This window comes from Lynx rufus, unplaced genomic scaffold, assembly GCF_022079265.1.
Source record: "Lynx rufus isolate CCGP_SWC_20201006 ecotype Redwood Valley unplaced genomic scaffold, mLynRuf1.p SCAF_2, whole genome shotgun sequence".
Taxonomy (NCBI): Eukaryota; Metazoa; Chordata; class Mammalia; order Carnivora; family Felidae; genus Lynx; species Lynx rufus.
Genome location: NW_025814834.1, coordinates 211,279,204 through 211,292,537, shown reverse-complemented (window position 1 = coordinate 211,292,537; position 13,334 = coordinate 211,279,204). Strand labels below are relative to the sequence as shown.

General features: G+C 43.8%; 1 protein-coding gene across 5 annotated transcripts in view; it reads left to right on the top strand.

Annotated features, from left to right (window-relative positions):
* Positions 1–13,334, top strand: part of DNAJC16 (DnaJ heat shock protein family (Hsp40) member C16) — a 45,689-nt gene that overhangs the window by 2,467 nt on the left and 29,888 nt on the right. For 4 of the 5 annotated variants that reach the window (XR_006962648.1, XM_047082868.1, XM_047082870.1 and 1 more), the window contains 2 exons: positions 4,113–4,179; positions 5,858–6,194. Coding sequence is in view for 2 of the 5 variants with exons in the window: in XM_047082868.1 (XP_046938824.1) it covers positions 4,113–4,179; positions 5,858–6,194 (404 nt within the window). In the remaining 3 variants the exon portion in view is untranslated. Of the gene's footprint in view, positions 1–1,386; positions 1,411–4,112; positions 4,180–5,857; positions 6,195–13,334 lie in introns of those variants that run through there. The other variant, XM_047082872.1, reaches the window with a different exon arrangement.

Here is a 13,334-nt window from a genome sequence, read left to right as displayed (position 1 = left end):
AGAAATAGCAGTTTAATATAAGCTAAGCAGTTGCAGTAGGGGAATGCAGCCTAAATTATGGTTAGCTTTTATTTGTCTCTGTGTCTATGTTCAGTAAATCTATATCTGTCTAAAATATTTCATTTGGGAGAACTAATGTTCATGTTATTCTATAATTTTTTTTTTAATTTTTTTTTTAGTGATGAGATCCAAAGCCTGTATTGCTGTGAATGCTTTTGGCCTGAAGAATTACCCTAGATACTGCCAGCATATTTAATGTTAAAGTAGGAGGGAGCTTTAGGTTTAAAGTATATATGTCATCAGCAATGAATAAGCTAACCACCCCATGATGTTATTCATAAAGTAACCCTTTATGCTAAAGGGAAGACTCTCCAATCCTATTTTCTACATTATTAATTTTAAGCTTCCAAGAAAATTTAGAGTAAGAGCTTTTTTGCTCTCAATTTTATAAGAATATTCAGGAACCGAGTACATGGCTGTTAAGAATCACTCTACAGAAAAGTCATAATTCGGGGCGCCTGAGTGGCTCAGTGGGTTAAGCGTCCGACTTCAGCTCAGGTCATGACCTCACGGTCCGTGGGTTCGAGCCCCGTGTCGGGCTCTGTGCTGACGGCTCAGAGCCTGGAGCCTCCTTCGGATTCTGTGTCTCCCCCTCTCTCTCTCTGCCCCTCCCCCACTCACTCTCGGTCTCTCAAAAAAATGAATAAACGTTAAAAAAAATTGTAGAAAAGTCATAATTCTACGTAGGTAGGTTTTCTATATGCTAAAGAGTATACCAGTGTTTGTGAATTAGCAGGACAGCAATGAATTTAAAACTTACAGACAGGCATCATCCGTTTTTTCCACCAACACTTTGGACATGCCAAAGAAGTAGAGGCATTTGGATTATGTAGCTGGAGGGGCGCAGCAGGAGGGAAAGGACAGGAAGGGCACAGGTGACTAGAAGCTGGCAGAGCCAGTCGTAAATAATAAAAGACCGTTTGGGAATGGGAATCATGACTGTACATGCTAGGCTCTTACGAGGCTCCAACTAGCCTGCTGCATGCTAGGTTCCAGGGTCTATGCTTTTTATCTTATATAAACCTGATCATTACCCTATGAGGGAGGATATTGCTGTCCCCCTTTTACCTGTGGGGAAATCTAGGCTCACTGTTATTAAGTCTTTATCGCCCCTGGGCTCCGTAGCTTGACCTTCTGTGCTAATAGATAGTTTATTGCTTTTTTTTTACTTTGTAATCACTTGCCCACGTGAGCAGAAGAATGAGTGGGTTAGGTTTGGGGGGGGCGGGGCAGGAAGTTCTGCAGGAGCAAAGCTGCCACATGCAGATGACATTGCAGGCCGTGCATGACTCTGCCTGACACCGTTATTCTTCAGTGAAAGACCTCCGTTTTAAGCTGGTTGCAATCAAGGTAAAAGATAGTTTCAAATATGACGTTTTGAATACATATTTTAAACCAAACTCCTATCACAGGGAGTCCAGAATTGGATACTGAAAACACAATCTAATTATGTGTGGCCTCTTTCCAGGGACTCTCTTTACAGCAAAGTTGCCTTCCACATCATTTCAAACTCTTGCCTCTTTATATTTAAAGCAAAATATATAAGTCTGCCGTAAATTCATGAAGTAGCAACATTCTTTTGGACAGAGTATGGCCTTCGGCCACATTTTAAAAGCAGAAATGATCGCTTGAGTATGTGGGATTTGTTAAAATGGACAGCTTTGACGTTTCTGTCTTCCAGAGCTGAAAAGGGTGTTATGATATTAATTAAATGAGTCATATGCTCCTCTTCCTTAATTAGACTCTCTCTAGGAGTAATTCATCACCGTAGAAATATATAGAATATCATCCAGCGAAAGTCTAAAATTTTACTCCACCTTTGCGTGTTCACCGTGCTGTTACTTTTTGCCGTTTGGGCTCTGGCAGGGTTTTATCACTGGAATCACTTGTTTCATTTCATGATGGCTTCGCACACGCTGAAAAGGACAGTGCTTCCCAGTTTGACTTTTCAGAGCAGTAGCAGGGGGGAGTGGTTAGTGGTTGACCTGGATTTGTAGGTTTCCTCTACTAGGTTTTACTACTAAATAATGTCTCTTCGGCTTCTCAAGAGCTTTCCCCTTCCTCGGTGAAACCATTTAAAGTTACTCTGTCTCTCAGGAAAACTGTGTTTCTCTCCTAATAATTAGGTTTTAACGTACGTACTTTTCTTTTATCATCTTCATTGGCGATATAAACAACCCCACCCCAAGAAAAAGGCATCGTAAAATTTGATCCTAAGCAAATAGATACAACAAGGTCAGTCACTGGAACAGTAAAACGATTTGCCTAACACTTCTCTATATTACTTTTTCTCCCTTCATTTTTATGTCCTTAGAGGTGGCTCCACAGCCAGTAGATAGCAAGTGCAGTGTTTTTCTTCACTTCCAGATTTAAAGGACGAGTACACTGAAAATAGTATTAGGCAGGGCTTTCCTAGAGCTGGATTTATCCTTTTCTAAATGTTTGCAACCTCGTGGCAGCACCCCTCAGTTAGGAAGATAGTTCTCATGACCTGAAACTGTCTTGTGGCTTCCTCCCCGTTCCCGGGCCTCGGTTTTGTCTTCGTCAGGATCTGTGGTTTTGGCCCAGCTGCCCTCACAGCCCTCGCCTTGGCTCAGTCTCCTCAAAAGCCCCTTCCTATCCTTCAACACCGCCCTACCGAGTTCTGTACGTTAAATCTTCATTTGTGTGATTGCTTTATTTTATCTTTTCAGCCTTTAGCCTAAGTTTGAATATTTAAAACACTGGGGGGTTTTTTGGTTTTTGGGGTTTTTTGGTTTTTGGTTTTTGGGTTTTTTTGGTCATCCAGAAGCACGTTTTGGAACCACCATCTTGTTTCTTTAAGTCATACTATTTTCATGATAACCCAGCTGAGATTTTCCTTTCCCACTGATAGTCACACCAAGAATTAAATAGTAAAGCAAGGAATAATGTCTAAATTTAATGGACAGCCATTTGCAATTTATTTTTAGAGAAATCAGAATATGTGGTATAATTCATTCGAACATGTCCCGGCCAGATAAGTTGACCAAGTTATAAAATTTCTTTATTCCGGTGTACTTGGTGCTGTTTTTAGTAGTCGTTTGCTTCCAGAAGAAGGAATGCTTCTCTTTCCTGAACCTTTGCTAGAGGAAACTTACTGGAAGTTAGCAGAAGTGATTATATAAAGAATACGCTGTGTAATAGGGCCTCTTAATAAAGAGAACATTGAAAAATCAGTTGGTGGCAAACACTGACTTAGGACTTCGGGAGCTCTAAGGAAGTGAAACCCAGCCCCTACTTGCCAGGACTTTAAATCCCCAAAGCTGAAATTGGCATGAACACAGGCAGATGATAGAATACTGAATGACCACAAATGGATACAGTTAATTGCAAGCTGTGTGTAATAGCAAATATTAGTTCTAATATTAGTTTAAATCACTTTGCGTAAACTGTAGATTTTTCTCACCCCTTAAAACACGGGGCCTTGAAACCATGATCCGTTTACGGGTGAAAGGCCATCTTAGGCAAAAAGGAACAAGCAGAGCAATGACGAAACTAAAATGTTCTCTCTTAAACGTCAGCAGCAAAATGCCACTTGGAATATGGTTGTTACGAAACAAATTCACAGTGTGTCCTAGAAGCTATTTCCTATATCCTCCCGAGTTGTCCGAAGAAATACCTTCCTCGATGACATTCTAACATGGGGATGAATTGCCGCCATCTTGGGAAGGGAAGTCGGTTCTGAGGCCTCAGTGACATTAGCCTGGAGCCAGCTCCCAGCTCAGCAGTATTAGGAACAACGTAAAGGCATGTGCATAGCCCACCTCTCCTCACTGGAATGTTCTAGTGCTCCCCGGTGTTGTGAAAATGTGCCCCACTGGAGTGCTTTTGGTAGAAACTGCCTGTTTCAAAGTTTCACTTAATTATTACTGTCATGCGAAGCAAGTGATTGCTTCTCCTGTGAATTTTTAAGAAACCGTCCTAACAAAATGGCCTTCCATCTGAGGTAGTGAACCGTGTGTACAAGATGTTAATTGACTGTGTGTAAAACATTAAATGCGTTCTCACTGCCTGCCCATTTGTGTTTTCAGGCATCCTGACAAAAACAAAGATCCTGGAGCAGAAGACAAGTTCATCCAAATTAGCAAGGCTTATGAGGTATCCTGTCAAACTTGTGATGCGTCCATTAGCTCTTATAAAATCTGCTTTAGGCGACCAGTTTTGTAAAGACCTCTCAGAAGGGGCACAGTCCCAATGCCCTTGACCCAGTTTCTAGATGATGGTAGAGAAAACTTATTTAGTTACATCCAATATGTTGAAATTGGTGCCTGAATCCTTCAGCTCTTAAAAACAAAACAAAACAAAACAAAAAAACAAAAAAAAAAAACTGGCTTATTTTAAAGGCTTTAATTGGAATTGTAGAGTTCTCAGAATTCCTAACTGTAGGTCTCTCTTTCCTTTGTAGAAACTTCTATTACATGGTCACTTTGACAGCACACATACTAGAACTTCTGTTAAAGAAAGATTGACTTCCCAATTTATTAAAGTGACACAAGGTTACAAATGCATTTAAACAGACTTTTTTCAACAATTTTCCAACATGTCCACTTAAGTAACTTGTTCTGGAATGTGCGTTAAAGATAAGTCCATGGCTTTATGGTTTGTGTAGGGTAATGCTCTTCAAGAAACAGTGCTTGGCTCATAGAATGGCACATCATCCGAAAACAGCCTCTTGAATTTTAGACTCTTCAGAATTAAGCAAAACAAAGTCAGCTAACGTCCAGGACACTGAGCTCAACCCTGTGGCTGCTTTTTGGTGTTCGCAGCTTTTCATATCTTGCTTTGAGTTATTCCAACTTAAGTGGCATAACCTAGTCAATTTTCTTGTCATCCAGCCCTGGTGATCAACAGTATGTTACGTTTTATTTGCTTTACTGATGTATCGAGTACTGTGATAACCCCAAATCTCTGAAGGCAGGACGAACATAAGTATCTAAATGACCGAAGTATTTCAGTCTTGACATACTTAATGTTTCTGTTGAAAGTAGGGTCTCCTATAGATCTACCCTATGACCCAGCAATAGCACTGCTAGGAATTTACCCAAGGGATACAGGAGTGCTGATGCATAGGGGCACTTGTACCCCAATGTTTATAGCAGCACTTTCAACAATAGCCAAATTCTGGAAAGAGCCTAAATGTCCATCGACTGACGAATGGATAAAGAAATTGTGGTTTGTATACACAATGGAATACTACTTGGCAATGAGAAAGAATGAAACCTGGCCTTTTGTAGCAATGTGGCTGGAACTGGAGAGTGTTACACTAAGTGAAGTAAGTCCTACAGAGAAAGACAGAGACCATATGTTTTCACTCTTATGTGGATCCTGAGAAACTTAACAGAAGTCCATGGGGGAGGGGAAGGGGAAAAAAAAAGTTAGGGAGGGAGAGAGTCAAACCATAAGAGACTCTTAAAAACAGAATAAACAGTTGATGGGGGTGGGAGGGGGGAGGGGGGTGACGGGCATGGAGGAGGGCACCTGTTGGGATGAACACTGGGTGTTGTATGCAAACCAGTTTGACAATAAATTTCATGTAATAAGTAAGTAAATAAATAAATAACATATAAAATAAAATAATATCTTAGAAAAAAACAAAGAAAGAAAAAAAGTAGAGTCTCCTGGTATGTTGCAGATTACGTTGAGAATATCTAACCATGTCGTGGCTCTCCATTCATTTTCTTCCTGTGTCTTCCATGCTGCTCACAGGAAAATCCTCTGGGTGAAACTTTCCCCACTTCTTAAATGTCTTATTTTTTTTTTTTTTCTTTCCTCACAGATCCTTTCCAACGAAGAAAAGAGATCGAATTACGATCACTACGGAGATGCCGGAGAGAACCAGGGCTACCAGAAGCAGCAGCAACGAGAGTATCGCTTCCGCCATTTCCATGAGAATTTTTACTTTGATGAGTCTTTTTTTCACTTCCCTTTTAATTCGGAGCGGCGGGACTCCATTGACGAAAAGTATTTATTGCACTTTTCGCATTATGTGAACGAAGTGGTTCCAGATAGCTTCAAGAAACCCTACCTCATTAAGATCACCTCAGATTGGTGCTTCAGCTGCATCCACATCGAGCCCGTTTGGAAAGAAGTGGTTCAAGAACTGGAAGGACTGGGTAAGATAATTTTATTTTCTGGAAGATGTTTGTATGGGAGAAGGTGACCTTCATATCTTGAATTATATAGGCTACTGGGGAAATGAAGCTGAGATTTCTCTCACAAGTTCATGGTGACTGATGTCTTCCAAGGACACGTTTTCAGAGCAGGGGAATGTGTCAGCCACTTGCGTTTTCCATTACTAGTTTGAAGCCTTATCCGTAGAGTCTCCTAACATCGAGCTGGGGGCCTAATATATAGGAGAAGCTTAAAAACTATCAGTTGGACAAAGCAGCCCTAAAGCATCAATTTAGATGCCGGTGGGATTTGCAGGTTATTCTTCACACTGTGTGTGATTTCGTTCTTTTTTTTTTTTTTTTAATGTTTATTTATTTTTTGAGAGAGGGAGAGACAGAGTGTGAGCAGGGAGGGGCAGAGAGGGGGAGACACAGAATCCGAAGCAGGTTCCAGGCTCTGAGCTGTCAGCACAGAGCCCGATGCGGGGTTCGAACCCACAGGCTGTGAGATCATGACCTGTGCTGAAGTCAGACGCTTAACAGACTGAGCCACCCAGGCGCCCCTGTGATTTCGTTCTTTGATTTAGTTTACTGGAGCCGCCTTAACAGAATACCACAGAAACAACGGAAATTTATTTTCTTACAGTCCTCAAGGTTAGAAGTCCATGGTCAAGGTGTGGGCAGGTTTGGTTTTTTTCTGAGACCTCTCTCCTTGGCTTGCACACGGCCGCCCTCTCCATGCACAGTCACGTGGTCTTGCCTCTGTATGTGCACATTTCTGGTGTCTCTCTCTCTCCCTTTCATGTCCTAATCTCTTCTTATAAGGACACCGATGAAACTGGATTAGGGCCCACTTTAATGACCTAGTTTTAACGTAATTACTTCCATGAAGTTTCTGTCTAAACGCAGTCACATACTAAAGTACTGGGGGTTAGGACTCCAACATATGGATTCTGGTAGGGGACACAGTTCACTCCGTAACACTAACGGTTATGGGTGACCACTCTCGATCACCGATGAGCCTTTCCTGTGTTCATAGTTACCACTTAGTGCCAGGAAAATGTCAACCATCTAGACAGGATATTTATTTTAATAACTTTTAAAAGTTGGAATTATTGAATTGCGTGTGTATGTTGTGTTTCATAGGCATTAGCAGACCTATTCTTGAGTAACTAAAAAAGGCCCAGCTCAAACACAGGGCCTGATTTCTCTGGAGAGAAAGTGCCCCTGAAAGCCATCAGTTCACTTATTCTAAAGCAGAAATTATCAGCCTGTGGTTCGGAAGCACTCAGATTTGCCAGACGGCTTTCCTGAGATTGAATAAAGAAGTTCTTGGAGAAAGACAAGGAAATAAGTTTAACATAGTGTCATACATGTGGTGGGAAGTCAGTAGGTGCTTGCTCGTGGTGCATAATGAATGAACGAGAGGCTGACCTCAGCTGGAAGCCCCTGGACTGAACAGCTTCCTCGTCAAAAAAGCATAATTACGTTTCATGCCACCCCACTTGGTATACTGAAAGCTATTTCACCAGGAGCTGGCGTTCAGACCCACTAGCAGAACATAAGGCACTGCATAAGTCAGGGTGGTAATGCGTCTACACCGAAGTCAGATCAGGGCCAACATTACATTTTAAACATGTCAGGCAAATACACACAACGTGAGGTCGCGAAGCACAGCGTTTGGTGACCTGTGCTGCAGCCCTGGGCTTTAGAGTCAGACCGGTGTTCAGATCTCAGCTCTGTCATTTACTATCTTGCTGCCCTTGGACAAATTCCCTAACCCAGGTTTCTTCATCTCCAAAGTGGATGTGATAATGTCAAACCAATAGGGTCGTTAAGAAGATTAAATGAAAAAAAAAAAATTACACGAAGTGCCTGACATGGATCAAACACAAACATAAAATGAGTCATAAAAATGAGTCAACTAGGTTTTCTGGTTTACCAAAGGAAAAAAAATTCAAGGCACCTGTTTTATACATTTTTAAAAATCATTCTCAGCTATATTAGCCTACTTTTCTTCAACTCACTGACTCCCAGGCACCGACTTTTGACTTACGTTTAGCTTAAGTCTTGAAAGGTAATTAGAAGTTGGATGGGCAGGAAACCAAAGAGTAACATTACAGGCAGAGAAACAAAGAGAGTCCACAGAAGAGCCAGTCGCAAGGTGTGACTCGGGTGTAGACGAGGGGAGGAAGGAGGAAGAGTATGCTGGGACGAGGTAGTAAAGAGCCTTAAAGTCCAGGCTCGAAAAGGGGACTTTCGGGGCGCCTGGGCGGCTCAGTCGGTTAAGCGTCCAACTCTCGATCTCAGAGTTGTGAGTTCACGCCCTGTGTTGGGCTTAAGGCTGGGTGTGGAGCCTACTTAAAAAAAAAAAAAAGAAGACGACGAAGGAAAAGTGGACTTTATTTTACAGTATGTAATAAAGCCAAGGAAAGCTGTCACATAGAGCTATGCTTTAATCCGATCTACGCTTTGGAAAGCTGTTAGAGCCGCGTGAAGGACAGACTGAAGAAAGTAAGAAGAGAAGCTGGGAGAGGTCACCGGCCCCAGCGTGACAGCAACCACTGGCCCAGACTAGGACAGTGGGAACAGAGAGAGGTGGACAAGTGTAAGATATTTGAGAGGTAGGATCATGGAAGTCTGGAGGGACCTGGCTCCTGGAGACCCATCTGAATGTGAGGAGTGAGGAAAGAAGGAGAGAGAGGGTCACAGTTGACTCTGCATTGACTTGAGCTACTGGATCGGCAGGGAAGAGCTGGATTTGAGTCGTTCTAAATAGTAGCTACCGTCTGGACATACTGTGCGTGATGACGTGAAAATTATAATATTAGCTTCCGTTTATCGATAATTTACCATATGCCAAACACAATTGTAAAAATCAACTGGTATTAAACGGCAGCCATTTGAAGCCGGTGCTGTTGTCATTCATCATTTTTCAGACACTTAGCTCATATTTGGTAGCTTGTCAGGGTCTCACCGTTGGTGTTTGGCAAAGCTGGGAATGGAACCCAGGTAGGCTGGCCCTGTAATCCTTGCATTGCGCCCCGTGCCGTCCTGTCTTCTAATGTCCTTAAATCTGTAGTGATTGAAGATCTTGGCATTCTTTCAGGTTGCCGTGCTGTATAATCGTGGTAAGTCAGGACTCAAGTGACAGGAATGGAAGAAGCGGAATTTAGATCCGTAGAAGTGACATTTACTGAGGGCTCAGTCCATTCCCCCGCTGTACCCCCCAAGTTCCCTGGAAGACAGGTTTGGCCTAATGTGTTAGATGAGTTTGGTTTGTAAACCATTTTTCCCCTTTGGAACGTTCACATTAGTCGCAGATTCCCAACAGGCCCCACTGGGTTACAGTTGGGTGAGCTGGGCACGACCATGAGATCTATGGCCATTTCCCTGGCCGGGTGAGGCAGCACTACCCTCTAAGACAGGATAATGCCAAAAATTTTCTATTCTGAGTCAACAGGGAGATCAGCTGAGTGGTCTGGGGAAGCTGGGACCTTATGTCAGAATAACGTAAAAGGCCCGACTCGCCACGTGTGAACCTGCCCCCGGGGAGAAATGCTGCGGCCCTTCAGGTGGAGGCTCTGGTCACGCAGTGCGACAGCAACTAGTGTGCCAAAGCAGCCGGCATTCGTGGACAGCCGCGCCAAGGGGGAGGACCAGAAGTAGTCAGCACTACCCCTGCCCTTAGGGAGCTCGCTGTTTAGTTGAAGAGAAAATGTGTACCCTGAGAATTCACACTTGACATTTGCAAGTACAGAATTACATTCGCAAGTGCGGAATAGTACAGCATTGCAGGAGTAAGCCGAGGAGAGAAGGGATTCTCGTTCTCATTTCAGACTTTCTTCTTGATGAGCCAAGTACTATGTTAGACACGAATATAATAGCTTTTCTTGAGCCTTTTAGTTGTTTTCCACCATGCCAGGTGCTTTGTATGGATTATCTTTATCCCCAGAGCAACTCAGTTGAGGGAGAGACTATTATTAGCCCCATTTTCCAGATGAGGGCACTGAAGCCCAGGAAGGCTAAGGAACTGATCGAGATCACACTATCCACAAGTGGCAGTGTGGGGACACGGACCCGGGAGCTCAACCCCAGGGGCCACTTTTACCTGCCGTGCTGCACAGCTTCAGAAATACGTCAAACGTGGCCTTTGCACCCGCACACCCAAATGGGAGACACACGTGAATTGTCACGGCGCACTGAGTGCCCCCCGGGGAGGCACAGACAGAGCTACCAGAGCGCCAGGGAGGTTGAGGGTCTTGAAATCAAATACCATTTTAGGGCGACCCGATTGGAACCGTCGTGCAGAAATTCTTTCCCGTGACTTCTCAGGTTAAAAGAAGGAGTAAATGAATTCCTCTTTTAAGGAATTGCTAAGCGTGTAGCAGTTTCACGCTGTCTAGAAAAAGGATCTATCTAAATGCTGGCTTTTAAAAGTCTGCTTTAGCTGCAGGTCCTTGATTTTGCTCCATTTCACATTGTTTGCATCTTAGCAGTTATTTTATCGATGGGTTTGTGTTCAGTCGGAATTGCGGTGGCCTGTTCCTGCAGCTGGTTCTGTACGGTTCCTGAAGACGTATGCGAAACTTGAAGTAAAAGTGAATGTGTGTATGCTGCAGAGAGAAGGAGAAAGAAGTCCCCTCAAAGATGCAAACTACGTGTCTGGGATCATACGATGAAAGGTACAAGTGCTACCTCGAAACACGTGTGGCACAGACACGTTTAGCGCACAAAGAAGACTTCTTACAACTGCAGAGAGGGAAGAAAATGTCAGTGTTTTTGATTAGCCAAGGTCTGCAAACTAGCCAGAAACATCAATGCATATCGAAATCAAATAATGTTTCTGAAAGAGGCCACATCTGCTTTGCCTTTCTTTTAAATTCGCTACTCATGTTTGTTTGGATTTCGGGCATATCCGTCTGTCATCTCGCCAGGCTATGCTGAATCAAGATGAGAAAACGTGGTTACTCTTGCTTGCTGCTGGCCTAGCTGAGCTTGCGTTATGGACCCTGAACTTTGAAGGGTAGAACATCCAAAAGCAGAGGTGACCATGGCGACCGTGTTGTTCACTGTGACTCAGACCCTAAGTCACCACCAGTTCGTTGGTCATTTCCCAGCCTGAGTCTCCGCGAGATCACAGCCCTGCCAGCTTTTCTTACTCTTCCTTCCCAGCTTGGGTGGGGAGGTGGGGGGTGAGATCTGAATTCTTTTTTGTTTTTTTTTTTATTTTATTTTTTTTTTTTTTTTGCATTTATTCATTATTGAAAGAGAGAGAGAGACAGAGCATGAGAAGGGGAGGGGCAGAGAGAGAGGGAGACACAGAATCCGAAGCAGGCTCCAGGCTCTGAGCTGGCAGCACAGAGCCCGACGCGGGGCTCGAATTCACAAACCGTGAGATCATGACCTGAGCCGAAGTCAGACACCCAACCGACTGAGCCACCCAGGCGCCCTAGATCTGAGTTCTTATTCAATATCTTCTCAGGAGGAAAAATACCATGAATTGAAACACAAAATATTTATCATTCTTTATTCTTTTCTAGTCCTTATGCTAGTTAATCTATAGAAGTAAAATACCTCCAGAATTTAGAAATGGGATTATGATGGTAAGAATTGAGGTCCTTTGTAGAAACAATCCAAGGAAATAGCCTTTATAAATGTGGAAACACTTGTATTTTTTTTAATGTTTATTTATTTAATTTGAAGGGGAGAGAAAGAGCATGAGCCGGGAAGGGTCAGAGAGAGAATCCCACGCAGGCTCTGCCCTGTCAGCACAGAGCCCAGCCCACCCAGGCCTCGATCTCATAAACCGTGAGACCATGACCTGAGCCGAAACCAAGAGGCAGATGCTTAACCAAACAGGCCACCCAGGGGCCCCTGAAACACTTACAGTTAATATGATTTATGTAAAGACTCAACGGTAATTTAAGTAAAAGAAATGAAACCTAATCACTTGTGTTCTATTTTAACTGGGAAAAAAGCCGTACTGATGGGAGTGCAGGAAAGGTGGGGGAAGGAGGGCATGAAGAGCAAGGGTTGACGCGTTTATCGCACTCTGCAGGAGGAGACCTTCTCCTCGAGGCACCACACGGAGACGCACCCGCACAGAGACGGTCTCGGGCTTCACCATGGTCGGGATGGAATAATACTTCATAAGAGCAGTTGTAATTAATTAGGGACCCACTGTGTTCAAGGCTCTGGATTAGGTCATTTTTTGTTGTGTCATTTAGTCCTGACCGAACAACTTCCCTCCGTTTTACAAATGAGGAAACCGGGGCAGAGGGGTTAAATGACTTGCCTCAAGTTACACAGCTCGTGGGGAGCAGAGCAGGGCCTTGAATCTGGATCTGACTGGTTTTGAATTCACTGGTTTCTGTTTTAAAAATGGAGTACCTAAAAAAAAAAATTAAAAAAAAGGGGGCGCCTGGGTGGCTCAGTCGGTTAAGCGTCCGACTTCGGCTCAGGTCACGATCTCACGGTCCGTGAGTTCGAGCCCCGCGTCGGGCTCTGTGCTGACTGCTCAGACCCTGGAGCCTGTTTCAAATTCAGTGTCTCCCTCTCTCTCTGCCCCTCCCCCGTTCATGCTCTGTCTCTCTCTGTCTCAAAAATAAATAAAAACGTTAAAAAAAAAAATTAAAAAAAAAAAATCGAGTACCTACTGGGGCGCCTGGGTGGTTCAGTCGGTTGAGCATCCAACTTCAGCTCAGGTCATGATCTCACAGCTCGTGAGTTCGAGCCCCGCGATTCACTCTGTGCTGACAGCTCAGAGCCTGGAGCCCGCTTCGGATGCTGTGTCTCCCCCTCTCTCTGCCCCTCCCCTGATGGCACTCTGTCTCTTTCTCTCAAAAATAAGTAAAAGCATTTTTTAAACAATAAAAATCGAGTACCTAGTAAGTGCCAGGAACTGGATGCAGCAGTAAACCAAATAAGCAAAAGTCCCTGTACTCATCGAGCTGTGTTCTAGTGACTGCACACAACTAAATGAAACCGAGTCCATCAAAGGGCAACGGCGTGGTGAGCAGCGCAGGTACTAGAGAAGGCCAGGGCGAGGTGACAGGCTGAAGCTGGCCAGACACGACACGCCTTGCTGAGGAGGCAACGCACAAGGGGTGTGACCGCGAGCTTCAGGGATATGTGGGGCAA